The sequence below is a fragment of the Globicephala melas genome, chromosome 11 (genome assembly GCF_963455315.2).
Source record: "Globicephala melas chromosome 11, mGloMel1.2, whole genome shotgun sequence".
NCBI lineage: Eukaryota > Metazoa > Chordata > Mammalia > Artiodactyla > Delphinidae > Globicephala > Globicephala melas.
The window spans coordinates 86,522,528-86,541,069 of NC_083324.2; the positions used below are offsets into that span (position 1 = coordinate 86,522,528).

An 18,542-nucleotide genomic window follows, 5' to 3' on the forward strand; every position below is an offset into this window, starting at 1 on the left:
AAAAATGGGCAAAAGATCTGACTAGACACTTCTCCAAGAAAGATATACAAATGGCCAATAAGCACCTGAAAATATGTTCAACATCATTAACCAACCAATAAATGCAAATCAAAACCACAATGGAGGAAGTGGGCAGTTACTGTTTAACATGCATAGATTTTCAGTTTGGAAAGATGAAAATGTTCTGGAGATGGATGCTGGTGATGGTTCCACAGCAGAGTGAATGTATTTAACGCCACTGAACTATACACTTAAAATTGATTAAGATAGTAAACTTTATGTTGTGTATATTTTACCATAATAAGATACTTCATACCCACTAGGATGGCTATAATCAAAAGGACAGACAGTAACAAATGTGGGCAAGGATATAGAGAAATTGGAACCCACATCACACATCGCTAGTGGGAATGCAATAAAATGGGGCTGCTCCTTTGGAAACCAGGCTGGCAGATCCTCAAACCATTAAACCATGTCATCCAGCAATTCCAATCCTAGTTGGATACCCGAGAGAAATGCAAACGTATGCCCAGACAAAACTGGTACACAAATAGTCACAGCATTATTCATAATATGCAAAAGGCAGAAACAACCTAAGTCCCATCTACTGATGAATAGATAAACAAAAGGTGGTACATGTCCATACAACAAAGTGCCACTGAACCATAAAGGGAAATGAAGTATTAATAATGTTAAAACATTATGCTAAAGGCCAGAGGAAAAAACCAATCAACGTATTGTCTGATTCCATGCATATGAAATGACCATAATAGGGAAATTTTCAGAGGCAAAGTAGATTAGTGATTACCTATGGACGGGTGGTGAAAGAAATGAGAGGGACTGCTAAGGAGTACTGTGTTTCTTTTTGGAGTGATGAAAATATTATAAAATTGACTGTGGTGATGGTCGCATAACTCTGTGAATATACTAAAAACCACTGAATTACACAACTTAAATGGGAGAATAGTGTGGTGTTTGAATTATATCTCAGAAGGGCTGTTATTACTGCCACCATCCCCCCCAAAAAAAGGTTGAGGGTGGTCAAATGTTCTAATGTCAAGGTCATGAAACTCAAGAAAAAACTGAGGAAATGTTCCAGTTAAAGGAGACTTAAGAGACCTGACAACTGAATGTAACTTTGGGTCTAGATCTGGGATTTTTCTCTTCCTATAAGGGACACTGGAACAATTAACAAGATCTGAATAAGGTCTGCACACTAACTGATAGTATTTTAACAATGTTAAATTCCTGATTTTTATAATTAGACTACAGTGATATGACACTAGCCTTGTTTTTTAAATATAAGGACATTTAGAAGTAAAGAGGCATCAGGTTTACATCTTGCTCTCAAAAGGATCAGGAAAAATGTCTATATATAAAAACAATAAGTAAATTTGATAAAATATTACTATTCGGGGAATCTGGGCAAATGGTGTATGTTAATTCTTTATTTTCACCACTTTTCTGTGAGTGTGAAATTATGTCAAAATAAAACTTTAGGGCTTCCCTGGTGGCGCAGTGGTTGAGAGTCCGCCTGCCGATGCAGGGGACACGGGTTTGCGCCCCGGTCCGGGAAGATCCCACATACCGCGGAGCGGCTGGGCCCGTAAGCCACGGCCGCTGAGCCTGCGCGTCCGGAGCCTGTGCTCCGCAACGGGAGAGGCCACAGCAGTGAGAGGCCCGCATACCGCAAAAATAAATAAATTAATTAATAAATAATAAATAAAACTTAAAGTGTGTGCATGGGTGTGGGTGTTGAAGAGATGAAGATTTTCTTTTACCCTAATGGTCACACAGAATTGACATGAATGCATCAATTCTGAAATGCATCAAGCTGAAAATATATCCTCTGACTTTGAAAAAGTACTTGATTATCACATTCACTTTTAAGGCAGAAAAGTAGATACTGCCTACTCCTGATCAGTAATCGCTGGGTGGTATGGGGGGAATCCAGGACTTCAAAAGGAAGGCTCTACCAAACTTTAAGAAAAAGAGAAAAAAGCATTTGATTACAAAAAGCAGGGGGGAAGTTCATTAAATGCTTTAAAGAAAATGTTGTGTCACTTCCATTTCTAGTAAGGAGGATACTGGAAGAAGCAGTGGGAGAAAAAAAAGAAAGAAGAGGAGACTGAAGAAAGAGAGAGAAGAGTCAGGGGAGGGGGAATTAAGTGGAAGAGGGAGAGGCTAGGAGGCAAAAAGAACAGGGTGGGAGGCAGGGAGAGAAGAAAAAGCAGTCCTGAGTGAGAACAAACTCAAGATTCACATACAGTAATGAGGAATACATTGAATTCATTCTGGGAAGAAAAGGAAAGCTGTTCTTAATTAACACTATAAATTGTAGCCCTGAATACACAAGAGCTTAGTCTCTGGCATATAATTCAAATAAAATAAATAGAACAGTATCTTGTGTCCTTCAGGCACTTAGTTATAACCATACAGGAAAAAAAAAGACATGCGGTATGTTCTATTACAGACTCCATATGATCTTGACAATGAAGAAAGGAGTTGGTGAATAAACAATTCATAAATAACATTAATGAGTCATTCTGCTGCAGAACTTTTAAAAGAAACCCATAAAAATATTTTATTCAGCTATTATGAACTACTCCAAATTTATAACTCAACATTTATTGAAGAAACAAACCTATACAAAGCCACCTAAAGCAAATAAAAGAGCTATTCTGAAGTTTCCTAATTGTTTCGAGCAGTGCTCTCCAACAGAACTTTCTACAAGGACGGAAATGTTTACAAACTGGGCTGTCCAACATGGTAGTCACTAGCCACATGTAGTTACTGCGTACTGGAAACACAGCTAACTGTGACTGAGGAACTGAATTTTGATTTTAATTCACTTAAATATTCACCTGTGGCTTTTGGCAACCACACTGGAAAGTGCAGGTTTAGAGTATGGCTAAGACAGCTACCCAGTTTGTGGTGACGTGTTAAGGGAGCCCTAGGAAACTAACACACACCTCAAACACAATTTTGCCAACTAGGCTAAAATAAAAGAGTCGTCAGAGAACAGGCTAATACTGTCCTGCAGTCAGAAGTTCAGCTTTCATATGCACTTGAAGTATCTTTTTTTCTGAACAACCAGCAGCTAGATAAGTTGCAACCAGACTACTAATGACACCGTTGATAGTTAACATTTCTTGAGCAATTACCACGTCCCAGGCTCCGTGCTAACACACCACATGCACCATCACTTTTAATCCTCAGAACATCCCTCAGCAGTAGACACTTACTGTTATTTCCTAGGCTGAGGGAACTAAGGCACGAAGGTATCCTGCTAAATTCTAGCCAAGTGGTCTTAGTATATCTTATCTAGGAATGGCACATAAGGGGCACGTTTTGTGAATTTCCCTTTTCCTTTACACACCGAGGTCATTACTAACTGATCACAAAACGATATCCAACTGAACTTGGACTTTCAAGTTAACCAGGCAACAACTATTCCCCCAAACGCTCACCCACCAATCACCTCTGCCGTGCATGCATTCACTTGACAAATATCTATTAAGCACCAACCAAGCACTATGACTGTTCTAGGAACGGGGGATCTAACGGTGAAAATACCAAGTCCCCGCTTCATGGGCCTTACAATTCTATTTGGAGGAGACAAACAGGTAAACAACGGAAAATGTTCATTTCCTATCATGATAGATGCTATGAAGAAAATAAAATCTGGGAGTGGCCGGAGGAGGAGAGGGCAATTTTGCTACAGTGGTCCAGGTCAACCTCTGGACAGGCAGCACTGATGCTGGGATGTGAACCATAAGGCAGAAGCACCAACGTGAACGTCCAGGGGGAAGAGCGCATACAGGGGTTGAGAGACAGAAGTGATGGCGAATGAGGGCCATCGTGGTAGGAGATGAGGTCAGATAATCAGGGAAGGAAGGCTATGTGAGACCTTGTAGCTCATGTTGTGCCGGTTACACTTTATATTCTACCTGCGAAAGGAAGTGTGATTGGAGGGTTAACTGAACAATCTCAGTAGCATCGCTCAGGCTAATTCTATCAAAAATGTGCAAAGAGCACTCTCTCTCCACATGTCTCTGTTACTTGGTATGAGGCTTTTTATACTTGTATGAATCTGGCTGGGGTTTTACTACCTCTTGATCTTATCCCAAGACACTTCAAATACTTTCAAGAGTAACAAAGGTTAATAAATTATAGATACACATCAACATAGATACAGAGGAACTCTCTCATTAGCTCTCTTAATTTTGATTGTACATAAATAAAGTAGGACAACCTGTCATTTCATTCTAATTAAGAAATATCAGACCAACACTTTAAAACCACCTAAAAACTCTATCAACCTTTAAAAGAAAAAAATGCCTTTCTTTCTATCTCTGTTAAGAACTATACTATAAAAAGCCTTTTCCATTAAATGCATGTTCAGAGTTTTCACTTTTACCATAATGGGAGCTTGATCCAATAATCAGCATTTGACAGGTTAAAGTTCAATACTGACTTCATGGTAAAAAAATATTTTTCTCTCTAAAAAATTTTCCTTCAAGTTGTTAAGGGAAGTCCCTACCTCTATAAACGGTATTGGAAGAGCTCAATTTCCAAATCTCTTAAATTTGGAGAAGTCCAGAGCAGGCAATAGCTAACTCTGCTGGAAGACAGATTTCTTGAATTCACAAGCCCATGAACAAGTTTACTAATGTTACACAAAAGAGCATTTGATGCTACATGTGGTTTAACTTTTTCAAAAAAACTTTCTCATCTGCCAGTACAGTTTCATCTTCTTTCACCTCTTCATTGAGAAAAATTCTTCCCCAGCAGTACAAATAGCCCTTTCATCAAAAGTTATATGACAGCACATTCCACACACCACTAAAAGCATATTTTCTACCTGAATGGTACCAGTGAGTGACGAACACTGAGTAAGAGATAAAAATTACTAAGTGAAAGATGAGGCCAGGCTAGATGGATGCCAGCAAAATGGGGATCAGTACCAGGAACTTTTCCCCCTTAAATCCAATTAAAATACCTATAAAACTTTCTCACAGAGGTTGTGGGGGGATCTTTAAGAAACTAAAATCAACATGCTAAATTCAATTACAGAGAGAAACATTCTTTGGGACATTAGAATATTATAGCCATATTAAATAATAGGACATGTTATAAAGTAAAAAATTATACATAAAGTAACACTAAAGTTGAAAACAGTAGTACTAGAATAAAACAGAAATACACATTAGGGATGTGAAACATCAACTAATAAACAATGTTGCATGTAGTAGGCAGAATAATGGTCTCTCAAAGATGTTCAAGTCATGATCCCAGAACCAGAGAGTAAATTACCTTCCATGGCAAATGGACTTTGCAGGTGTGATTAAGATTAAACACCTTGAGATGATGAGATGAACCTGGATTATCCTTAAAAGCTGAGGATCTTTCCCATCTCCAGATAGAGAGAGAGATCAAGATAGAAGAAGGGTCAGAGAGAGATGGCATTGCATTGCTGGCCTTAAAGATGGAAGAAGGGGGCCACAAGTCAAGGAATGTGGTGGCCTCTAAAAGCTGGAAAGGGCAAGGAAGAAGACTCCCCTAGAGCCTCCAGAAAAGGATGCAGCCCTGTCAACACCTTGATTTTAGCCCAGTAAAACCCATGCCCAACTTATCTCCAGAATCGTAAGATAATAAATGCGTGTTGTTTTAACCAACCACGTTTCTGGTAATTTGTTATGGGACATGTGAAACTCATACATTAATTAAGAAACAAACATGATAAGAGCACCTTCAAAGAGGGAAGGGAAATTTTAAAAATAAATGCTGCTGGAACTGAGAACAATGAAAAAAATAAATGCATACTTCATATTTAACAAATATTCACTCAATAAGTATTTACTGAGCCAGACACTGTAGTAAGTACAGAAACTAATGTAAAATATGTAAAGCTGGGCTTCCCTGGTGGCACAGTGGTTGAGAGTCCGCCTGCCGATGCAGGGGACACGGGTTCGTGCCCCGGTCCGGGAGGATCCCACATGCTGCGGAGCGGCTGGGCCCGTGAGCCATGGCCGCTGAGCCTGCGTGTCCAGAGCCTGTGCTCCACAGCGGAGGGGCCACAGCAGTGAGAGGCCCGCACACCGCAAAAACAACAAAAAGTAAAGCTGTAAAATAATAGCAAACAGAATCCCTGGCTTTGTGGAGCTTGTAAGTGTCCACCACAGTAAACTGCAGACAGAGTGAAGAGCTGAACAAATCCTTTCCATAATTTAAAAAAAAAAAAAAGGTCTAAAAGAAAAAATATATACTTTATCAGACCTGTTCCTCGATCCTGGAAACGTAAATTTTAAGTTTTGAAACCACAGGAGAAATTACCCACTCATTCCCCTCTCCCTCAAATTCCAAGTTTCTAATATATCAAAATTTTAAAAGGCAATGAAAAATAATGATAAAGAGACACACAAATTTTCCCAAGTTAAAATAGATTCCCTGCTGTTGAGTTGTAGGAGTCCTTTAGATATTCTGGTATAAACCCTTTAGGAGATATGTGTTTTGGAAATGTTTTCTCCCAATCCCTGGCTTATCTTTTCATCTTAACAGTATCTTTGGGGGAGCCAAAGTAATTAATTTTGATGAAGTCCAATTTATCAATTTCTTTTCTTCTGTGTCCTAAGAAATAGCTGTATGTGGCTACCTAAGAAACAGTTTCCTAACTTAAGGTCACCAAAAAAGAGGGGAAGGTGATAAAACTTTATCAAAGATATATGGATATTAAACAATCACAGAAAATATGCTCAACATCACTAGCCAACAGAGAAAACAAATTAAAACCACAATGAGATACTACTCATTCCTAGCACAACAGCTAAAATTAAACTGGGAGTACCAAGCTTTGGTCAAGATGTGAAGCAAATGAACTGCTGGTGGAAATGCAAAATAGTATAGCTGTTTTGGAAAACACTTCGGCAATTTTTAAAAGGCTGAGCAGATGCTGACCATATGACCAAGCAATACCATTCCTAGGTATTCACCCAAGAGAATGCAAATATAATTCACACAAAGACCTGTGCACGAATGTTTACAGCAGCTTTATTCTTCATAGCCCCAAACTGGAAACAACACAACTTTCCATCAACTTGCTAAATGTATAGACAAACTGTGATCCATCCATACAGTGAAATAATTCCATACAATAAAAAGTAACAAACTATTAATAATCACAACAAAATGTAAAATAGATAGCTAGTGGGAAGCAGTCACATAGCACAGGGAAATCAGCTCGGTGCTTTGTGACCAGCTAGAAGGGTGGGATAGAGAGGGTGGGAGGGAGGGAGATGTAAGAGGGAAGAGATATGGGGACATATGTATATGTATAACTGATTCATTTTGTTGTAAAGCAGAAACTAACATACCATTGTAAAGCAATTATACCCCAATAAAGATGTTAAAATAATAATAATCACAACATGTATGAATACTGAATGAATCATGCTAAGTGAAAAAAGAAACAAAGTAACATATACAGGCATACCTCATTCTATTGCACTTCACTTTACAGCACTTTCCAAATACTGAGTTTTTTATAAATTGAAGGTTTGTGGCAACCCTGCATGGAGCAAGTCTATTGGCAGCATTTTTCCTGCAGCATTTGCTCACTTCCTGTCTCTGTGTCACATTTTGGTGATCCTCACAATACTTCAAACTTTTTCATTATTATATTTGTTGTGGTGATGTGTGATAAGTGGTCTTTAATGTCACTACTGTAATTAATTTAGGGCAGCGTGAACGGCGCCCACATAAGACAGCAAACTTAATTGATTACTGAAATGACAAAAAAGGATTTAGACTATTACATAAACTTAGTTGACAAAGAAGCAGGATTTGACAGAACTGACTCCAATTTTGAAAGTTCTACTGTGGGTAAAATGCTATCAAATAGTACTGCAGGCTGCAGAGAAACTGTTCATGAAAGGAAGAGTCAGTTGATGCAGCAAACTTCAGTGTTCTCTTATTTTAAGAAACGGCCACAGCCACCCCTCTTCAGTAACCACCACCCTCATCGGTCAGCAGCTATCAACACTAAGGTAAGAGCCTCCACCCCCCAAAAGACTGTGACTCACTGAAGGCTCAGATGATGCTTAGCATTTTTTAATAATAAAGCATTATTTAAAATGAAGGTATGGGGACTTCCCTGGTGGTCCAGTGGTTAAGACTCCACGCTCCCAATGCAGGGGGACTGGGTTCGATCCCTGGTCAGGGAACTAGATCCCGCACACCCCCATCTAAAGATCCCGCGTGCCGCAACTAAAGATCCCGCATGCCCCAGTGAAGATCCCACCTGTTGCAACTAAGACCCAGCACAGCCAAGTAAATATTTTTTTAAATAAAATAAAATTAAGGTATGAATATATTTTTTAGACATAATGCTATTGCACACTTAAGAGACTACAGTATGGTGTAAACACAACTTTTATATACGCTTGAAAAGCAAAAAGATCATGTGACTTGCTTTACTGTGATGTTTGCTTTATTGCAGTGGTCTGGAACCAAACCCAAAATATTTCTGAGGTATGCCTATAATTCCATTTATTTGACATTCTGAAAAAGGCAAAACTATAGGGACAGAAATCAGAACAGTGGTTTCCGAGGACTGTGTTTACTGTTTGCTGGGGGTGGGAGTTGGGGGAGCTGACCACAGAAGGAGACAAGGGAAATTTCAGGTGCAATGGAAATGTTCTGTACGAAATTCATCAGGGTGATTTCATTACATGTTAATTATATTTCAATAAATTGTACTTAAAATAACAAAAAAATTAGTATCAATAACATACAAGAAAATAATTAACATATAATGAATAAAGGGCATATAGAAATAACCACTAGATTATACTGCTTCTGACACTTACCTTTTCATACTATCTTACCCCTACCCTCCCTCAGTCTTTCACCCTGTCATGTTGATTCTGACTTAAGCATTTCACTGAATGCAAACTCTTTCTTTCCACCCTATTTATTACTCATCTGCACTACTCCAAGCTACACCTCTTAAAATTAGCGCCTCCAAATTACACTCAAATCAGGGTGCACTTCTTGCTATTCCTTCTCCCTTCCAGGCACCCTTAAGCACACATGCTTTTCCTTAGATACGTTACTGCTTCTGCTCAAAAGCCCTCTCTCCTTTCTCTATTCATCAAACCACTACTCATCCTTTGAAACCCTGGTCAAGAATGGTTTCAACCTCTGTGTGCCCACCAGACTTTATCCCTATGCATATTTATCATGATTATTTGCAGCTCTCCTCAGATTTTACTGTCTTTAAGGACAGACAAGTTTTATTCAGCTCTGTATCTCTAGCAAATAGTTTCATTCCAGGCACATAGCTGTGCTCAGTGTTAACTCTACTAGTAAGATAATTAAATTTTTTTAAAAATGCTAATACAGAGCACTAACTATGTGCCAGGGACCATGCTAAGCACATTATGTGTATTAAATACTTTAACCCTTACAAAACTCGGAGTTAGGTTCTATTATTATCTCCATTCTATGATGAAGAAACTGAGGCACAGAGAGGTTAAGTAACTTGTACAAGGTCACACAGCTAATAAGTGGTGGAGCAGGGATATGAACCTGTGTAACCTAGCTCCTAAACCCATGCTCTTCCTAGTATGCTAGACTACCTTTTTATAATTCAGTAGGTGAAAAATCTATACACATATAGATAAAATTAGAGGAAGCCATGAAAAAGTAAAAACAACAGGTCTAGGAAGGTAAAAAAATGAATGGGCTTTTAAATCTACATGTCATTCTGTTACAATACTGCCATTTTGATAATTAAAGGTAAAAAAAAAATGGAATATGACAAGAAGAAATATCAGAAGACATGAAGTAGAGACAAATAGGAGAAGGACAGTTTCTAAAATTTTGCCCTCAATATCGATGCCACCATTACCGTGACATTATTCCATTTCATGAATTTATTTACCTTCTGGAATACAGTAATATGATAGAAATGTTCTAAAACGTATCCTCTTTCAAATGCTGCTTTATTTATACACATAATTTTCAAAATTAACATTCACGTATGAAAGAGCCATCATGCTGTCTGACTTTTCAGGATTAGAGCAGCCTGCCTGAAAAGATGTTTAAACCACTGCAAATCAACCTGGTAAGAGTCTCTGAGATAAGTGGACACCTGCGTTAAACCACATTTTTGTTCAGCTGTCCAAAGGAAATATGCATCTGCCTGCAGGGCTCACAGCTGGCACATCAGGACGTGCTGTCATATACAAATTTTCAGCATCTAACTGTATTCTGCTTTGAATTGCATGTTTTAAAAATGTTTTTAAATGTTACAACCTGTTTATTAATTCACAGTTTATTTAGGATTTCTAGAGATATTATACAAAGATAAGCCTAATGAATCAATGCCAAGACCAATTTCAGATACAGTCTTTATTAGCTCAGAAAACCTACACAAAATGTACAATTCTGTAAACATGCTTTCCTGTAACAGAATAAAAACCAACCTTCCTAATAAATGTCATGCCTATCAATAATGACTACTATAAGAACTGAGAAATAACACTACCTTAAGCAGAACTCAAGCAAATAAATACTATTTCAGCCATCTATTCCTAACACAACTCCCAGCTGATGGACACAAAGTGTATTTCCATCTGAACCTTACAGAGAAATTCCCAACTAATCAATCTCCCCATCATCTAGGGCCCCATCCCACCACACTCTCCAGAAGGCTGAAGATGTTCTAGGATCAAATCAGATTTCTCTCCCCAAGAACTAGAATGCAAGCTCTATGGGGACAGGGATCTTTGGTGATTTTATATACCGCTGCATTCCTAGCACCTAGAACAGTAGCTAGCACTTAGTAGGCACTCAGTAAGTACTAGCTGAATAGAAAAAAACAATAATGTGGCAGCCCTGGGATTTAAAGCCTGGCTTTCTGAGCTCTGAAGTCTACTATTCTTTTTTGCTACCAGACTTTAAAACAGAACATCCTTTCTGGTTGACTATGCTAAAAGAAACTTTCCTGCCAAAAAACAAACTGAAGAGAAGAAAAGTAGCATTCAATAGGTATAGTCACAACATCTTGGAACTACCTACAGCTAGACACAGAGTAACCAATGTAAACAAATAAGAGCAGTGATTTAAAAAAAAAAAGTGACATTGCATGAAAACTGATTCCAAGGTGAACAGTTAACCATAAGTATTTGTCAAGAGAAATGAAGGGACTTCCCTGGTGGTGCAGTGGTTAAGAATCCACCTGCCAATATAGGGGACACGGATTTGAGCCCTGGTCCCGGAAGATCCCACATGCCGTGGAGCACCTAAGCCCGTGCACCACAACTACTGACCCTGTGCTCTAGAGCCCGCAAGCCGCAACTAGACAAAGCCTGCACACAGTAATGAAGACCCAACGCAGCCAAAAATAAATGAATGAATGAATGAATGAATGAATGAATTTTATTTGAAAAAAAGAGAAATGAAAATTTTCACTGTAAGGTAAAATGTTTCAAGATCCCATAAAAATGAAAAAGATCTTGATTCTGCACTAATTACCTATAAATTCATGTTTTTATAAATTTATATTCTAGATATAAACTTCATTTAATCATGCTAGGGAAAAAGTTTTGGTTAAAAAAAGGTCTTTCTATCCAACACGTATACGTTTTCAAATCTGTTCTTTCTCCTCTCCTGCTATAAAAAAAAACCCAGATGGGAGAAGCCTACAGATTACTGCCACCAAAGCCAGTTCTTCTGGACCCAGAGGTTGATAGGTATTACTTCTGGTTGATATTCTGTTATTTTCTTTCTCCGTTCCACCACACAGATAATATTAATCACAACTAGATTCAGGAGACATTACGACAGATGATAATATAAAGCCCAGGAGTCAAATCACCAATTACTAAGTGCCCTCACCACACTGCTCTCTCTGATTATGGACACAAATTAACTGTCCCATTTCTAAAGGTTGATATGGGTGGAAATTAACGTTATCATGGTAACAAATATCATTCTTCCTTATTAAACATCTTCTTAAATGCTTACTCCAGGAGCACCTGCAAACATGGGACAGACTTGTCTTTTTTTTTTGCGGTATGCGGGCCTCTCACTGCCGTGGCCTCTCTCGTTTTGGAGCACAGGCTCCGGACGCACAGGCTCAGCGGCCATGGCCCACGGGCCCAGCCGCCCCGCGGCACGCGGGATCCTCCCGGACCGGGGCACGAACCCGCGCCCCCTGCATCGGCAGGCGGACTCCCAACCACTGCGCCACCAGGGAAGCCCCAGACTTGTCTTTTTAACTCAAGTGTGCAATAAGTACCTTGCTCACCATCTAAAGGCAGCCTTTTATTTCGATCACTTGGTCAACAGAGCAGACCATCCTCCCTGTATGTGGCACAACACAGACAAATCCTAGCAGGAGGTGAAAGCGCATAATACAGTTACAGCTGGTCTTCCTTCGACTTCTATTAACGCTCTCCCATCACAGAAACTCTGTGAGGAAAATTCTGTGAAGGAATAACAGTTTTCACACAGCCTGTAAATCAACTGTGCAATACAATTCTAAACATCCTCCTAAAAACAGGTTCCCAAGTCAATGAATTTAAACACCTTCATATTTTTTTTTACACTTCAGAATTGTTTTTCCTTTGTGTAAACCAATATATTTCTTTTTTAAAAAATAAATTTATTTATTTTTGGCTGTGTTGGATGTTCATTGCTGCGCAAGGGTTTTCTCTAGTTGCAGCAGGGGCTACTCTTCATTGCGGTGCGTGGGTTTCTCATTGTGGTGGCTTCTCTTGTTGCAGAGCACAGGCTCTAGGCGCACGGGCTTCAGTAGTTGTAGCACACGGGTTCAGTAGTTGTCGCTCGCAGGCTCTAGAGTGCAGGCTCAGTAGTTGTGGCTCACAGGCTTAGTTGCTCTGCGGCATGTGGGATCTTCCCAGACCAGGGCTCGAACCCATGTCCCTTGCATTGGCAGGTAGATTCTTAACCACTGTGCCACCAGGGAAGCCTCTAATTCATTTCTTTACTTGACTGTAACTCACTATGTTTCAGAAGGTTTCTGATTTTGTAGCACTTCAACAATTATATTCAGAAATAGATCTCTCGAAATGCCAATTATAAATAATATTGGTTTCCTTCTCCAAATTTTCTTCAAAATTTTCAGTTCTCCTGTACATAATTTTTATATATAAAGTGTCAGTTATGATAGATGTCATATAGTTGCCACAGATAAAAAGGCTCTATAAAATGATGTTGACAAAGAACAATCTTATACTTTAGTAATAATACCAAATGCTGAAGATATAATTAAACTACAACCCCGAAATGTTGTTATTGTTCGTGCAATTCTACTTTTGGAAACTTTTCACAATATACTGATCTTAAATTTAAAAAGCCCTTTATGAGCATTATTGTATGATGTACATTTCCTAAAAATTAGAAAACTACTTATATCCAACAATTAAGAACAGTTAAGTAACTTATGGTATACCCTTCAGCAGAAAATTAACACAGGACTTAAAATGGTTAAAGAGCTCATGGAATAAAATCTCATGGAAAAATAAGGACACAAAATAGTTTTGAGATTACAATTAAGTAAAATATGCAGAGGTTAAAAGTCTGAAGGGGGGCTTCCCTGGTGGCGCAGTGGTTGAGAGTCCGCCTGCCGATGCAGGGGACATGGGTTCGTGCCCCGGTCCGGGAGGATCCCACATGCCGCGGAGCGGATAGGCCCGTGAGCCATGGCCACTAGGCCTGCGCGTCCGGAGCCTGTGCTCTGCAACGGGAGAGGCCACGTCAGTGAGAGGCCCGCGTATACTGCAAAAAAAAAAAAAAAAGTCTGAAGGGGATGATTGCTGTGTTAGGGTGAGAGGATTATGAATTTTCTTTCTATTCACTTTTTCAAACATGTATTGTTTCTCCAATGATAAAGAAGCTAAATAAATATAAAGAATTTTAAGGGTAATAAAATGAGACAAAACAGAAAGCATGCTAGATTAAATGGGGTAAAAAATGTTTATTTGCCATACGCACGAGTTTACATCATCCCTGAAAATAGTGTTCCGTATCACCAGCGCTGGGCATCCTCTCTCCCACCATCTTGAGAATCTCCCCAATATACTCACATACACTAAGCTCTTCACAATACACAGTGGAGTTCAGGGAAATGTTACCATAATGTACACAGAGAAGAGACTTTTGCCATACTACAGAAATTCTACTATTCTGGGAACTTAATTCCTTGAGATGAATTGAAAGATGAATTCTAAGCTTTTACCATGCTTTATCTCTAAAACAGAATCCTAACTAGTTTTCCATTTCCCTAACACAGCAGGATTATGTTTATGGAGAAAGTTAGTCTGACATGAAAAGATAACTCAGGAGTCCATATTCAGTTCATTCCTTAAACCAAGAGAAATCAAAATGTAAACAGACAAGTGGTGAAAACAAACTAAAGTTCCCAAACATTCAGGTTCTGTTTGTTTAACATGAGAATGTTTGTTCAAAGATTATTAAATTTGCCAATGGGGCAAGGACTTCACAGCAGAAAACAAGTTCACTACACTGAGAATACAGTATAAGAACCTATCAATTGGGCTTCCCTGGTGGCGCAGTGGTTGAGAGTCTGCCTGCTAATGCAGGGGACATGGGTTCCAGCCCTGGTCTGGGAGGATCCCACGTGCCGTGGAGCAACTAGGCCCGTGAGCCACAACTACTGAGCCTGCGCGTCTGGAGACTGTGCTCCGCAACAAGAGAGGCCGCCACAGTGAGAGGCCTGCGCACCACGATGAAGACTGGCCCCCGCTTGCCACAACTAGAGAAAGCCCTCGCACAGAAACGAAGACCTAACACGGCAAAAATTAATTAATTAATTAATTAACTCCTACCCCCAACATCTTCTAAAACAAAAAAAACAATACAGCAAACCTTCCAGAGGTAATTATAATTACATAAAAAAAGAACCTATCAATAGTACATCAAATAAGGAAAAAACTCCAATAAGTCTCAATCCAGATGCCAATTTTTCATACAATTTTTTCTATGAGCATACAATATTTTTATATATATTTTTAAATTAATAGAGCCTCTTTAAAAGAAGATCATTACTAACCACAGTGAGTACAGCTATAACAGAATGGTGGGAAGGATGAAACACCACCATTTGGTCAACAAGTACTGTCTGAATGCTAACTCCCTCTGGGCATTTGTGAACAGTGATGTCCACAAAGAATAAGAAAGATATTATAGGAAGTAGTCATCCCCTGACTTCACAGAACTTACTGCCCAACAGGGAAAGAAGCACACCAACAACAGAAGTACAAAAGGAAGCTTCTTTCATTCAGTCAGTCACCAAACACTGATTGAAAGGATGCCTACTGTATTTCAGGCACCTTGGCAAAGGCTGGAGAAACATGGTGGGTGTTTAAAAAAAGACTGAAAAGCTGTCAGTGTGGAGCTAATAATTCAAAAAGAGAGGTGGGCTGTATTCAAAAAAACCACATAAGTTAACCCCAAAAATACAACTCTGTGAAATGCTGAGAGATCAAATGAAAGATAACTGCATAGTAAGTGAAAAGAACCCAGAGACAGGATTATCGAGGCCTGTGCAGAGCAGTCAGGTCAGGCTGAGAGAAGGGGTAATGGTGAAGCCACGTCTTGGGGGATGAGTAAGATGGAAGTGGGACATTCCAAAAAAGACACCTATATAGTATGATATGGCAAGAGATAGTGCTGGACACACAGATAAAGACCAGGTTATAATTAACGACCTTAAATTCCATACTATGGCTTTTTATTGTGTAATTTTTTCTTTTTAAATGAGAGAACCTAGAACATGTTTTCGCAGTAGGTTCAGATGTTACACAGACATGACAAAGTTTCCGTGGCAATAGGGAAAGTATGTTAAGGACAGCCAGAAGTGTAACCTAGCTTGTAAATAACCTAGACATAGAAAATAAAATGTGGAGCCATGACAAGTTTTAACAATGTAGGACTGTCTTTTTTCCTATCAGGTGCAAGCTTACCCCTATGATGCTCAGCCCTTTAAGGTAGTCCTGGCGAGGCTGGGCTTGAGGAACACATCCAGCAAGCACTATTTTCTTGTTCTCCTCTTGAGCTTTTCTAAAAGATTGAAGAGAAAACAGTGTTAATTCTTTTCCTCACAAGCGTACCCTTGGAAACTGATGTTAGTGCACGTAAGTTCCCTAAAACATAACATGACCATCTAGCATCAAACAGGATTTTCTTACAACTGCTTCAAAACAATGCATTATAATAAGACTTCTGAACTATGTGTCTATTTAACACACCATAAACAACACAATGGCAGTCCAATCTGATAATGTCTTTCATTACAGCCTCATTATAAAACAAAAAATTTTACTTATATAGAATATTCAAGGATATAAATCGTTCTTGAAAACCATATTTTCCAGATAGACATTAGCCATTCAATTATTTTAAATCATTCATTATTTTAAATATTAATATTAATACATGATTTCCCAGTCTTTTGTCTAGTATAAAAGTAAAATATACATTGAAAAAACTGAACAGAAAAGTAAGAAATAAAAGGTATAATACTCCCTCTACCCTGAGAATTCACACATCTCCTCACTTCTGTTCCTCAGAGACTGTCTACAACTTATAGATTATTTATGCTTATGTCCAGACAATCCCTCTCATATGCAGGTATGATGTATAACTAGACCTCTGTTCACTATAAATACACAAAGATGAAACAATATTTTGTTTTACAACTTCCATCCAATACACCTTGTGTATCTTTCCTTTTGTTTCTTTAGTTAAAGATCAGCCTCACCCCTTTTTTTTTTGTATTTTATTTTTTCAATTGAAGTTTAGTTGAAGTATTATTGAAGTTACAGGTGTACAACATAGTGATTCACAATTTTTAAAGGTTATACACCATTTATAGTTATTAGAAAATACTGGCTATATTCCCCATGTTATACAATATATCCCCAATAGCTTATAGCTTATTTACTTTATACATAGTAGTTTGTACCTCTTAATCCCTTACCCCTATCTTGCCCGAACCCCTTCCTTCTCCCCACTGGTAACCACTTGTTTTATATATCTGTTATTTTTTGTTAAATTCACTAGTTTGTTTTATTTTTTAGATTCCACATATAAGTGATATCATACAGTATTTGTCTTTCTCTGACTTATTTCACTTAGCATAATACCTTCCATGTCCATCCCTATTGTTACAAATGGCACAAATTTGTTCTTTTTTATGGCTGAGTAGTATTCCATTGTGTGTGTGTGTGTGTGTGTGTGTGTGTGTGTGTCTATACACCACATCTTCTTTATCCATTCAGTTGCTGAGGGACACTCAGGTTGCTTCCTTATATTGGCAATTGCAAACAATGCTGCTAAGAACATTGGGGATGCACATATCTCTTTGAATTAGTATTTATATATCCTAGATATACACCCAGCAGTGGAACCTCATCCTTTATAAAGGTTACCATGTGGGTATACTATAGCTTAAGTATTTGTGTTCTGATAGGCATTTAGGTTATTTCCAATTTTTCACTATTACAAATTTTTTCACAATACACATGCATATAGACATATGCACACACATACACGTACAAATACATGTGGATGGATAGATAATCTTTGAATATTTGAGACAGTATTTCTGGATTATAAAAACCTAGATGCGAAATCTATGCTAAATTTCCCTAACATAAATTCTAAGAAGTAGAAACGTTGGTTCAAAGGTATACATGTCTGGTTATTTTATATTAGGCATTTCTTTACTTAGGAGGAAGTTGGGATATATTTTATGTGGGTGTTAATCATCTGTCTGGGCACACATGCATACAGCAAACATTGATTCTGTGCTAGAAGACAGTGGTAAAGCAAGCAGAGCTAACAACTTTTCCTAGAAACTATTCATGTTCTTTACCCATTTATATTAAAATTTTAAGTCTTCAATTCTTCTTCAAGTATGTGGGTTTGGGACGTGTGATGCTTTGTTTCCTTTTTTCCCCTGGTTGCTCGGGTATTGTGTTTTGTACACCAACTGTGTTTCTGAGCCCCCCACCCCGGGCAATGTCTAGGTTTCTGAAACCAACTGAGAAAGCTAAGGGAATCAGCAGTCCAGTTTCCAGACTTGTAACTTTTAGACTACACCACCATGAAGTGAAAAGTCTCTATATCTGACACCCTTTTTTGTTTCTGTCAACTTTTTCCAGGCTACAAATTCAGAACCGAAAGCCTAAAAAAGGTGGCAGGGGATGGTTAACAGAACTAGCTATGGGTGATCAAGAGCCACATCAAAACCCCTGGGAAGTGTGCAAAGAATGATTAAATGAATGAACGGGCAGAGGACAAAATACTAGTTTAACAGCATCCATAAGCATTTCACTTCCGTAACTTCTTAAAGTACTCTGGTATAACTTTTCCATTTGGAATCCTGAAAAAGCTTGTTAATAGAATCAAGAAAATCTGACGTTGGTAGATTGCTTAACATATCCAAGAGAATTACTGCCTGGCTCTGCCACTTGGTTTTACTTTTTTTT

At 38.5% G+C, this 18,542-nt stretch overlaps 1 protein-coding gene across 10 annotated transcripts in view; it reads right to left on the reverse strand.

Annotated features, from left to right (window-relative positions):
• CDKAL1 (CDK5 regulatory subunit associated protein 1 like 1) overlaps positions 1-18,542 on the reverse strand; it is a 651,341-nt gene that overhangs the window by 469,591 nt on the left and 163,208 nt on the right. For all 10 annotated transcript variants that reach the window (XM_030881291.2, XM_030881294.2, XM_070046775.1 and 7 more), the window contains one exon: positions 16,014-16,110. In XM_030881291.2, the coding sequence (XP_030737151.1) occupies positions 16,014-16,110 (97 nt within the window). The remainder of the gene's footprint in view (positions 1-16,013; positions 16,111-18,542) is intronic.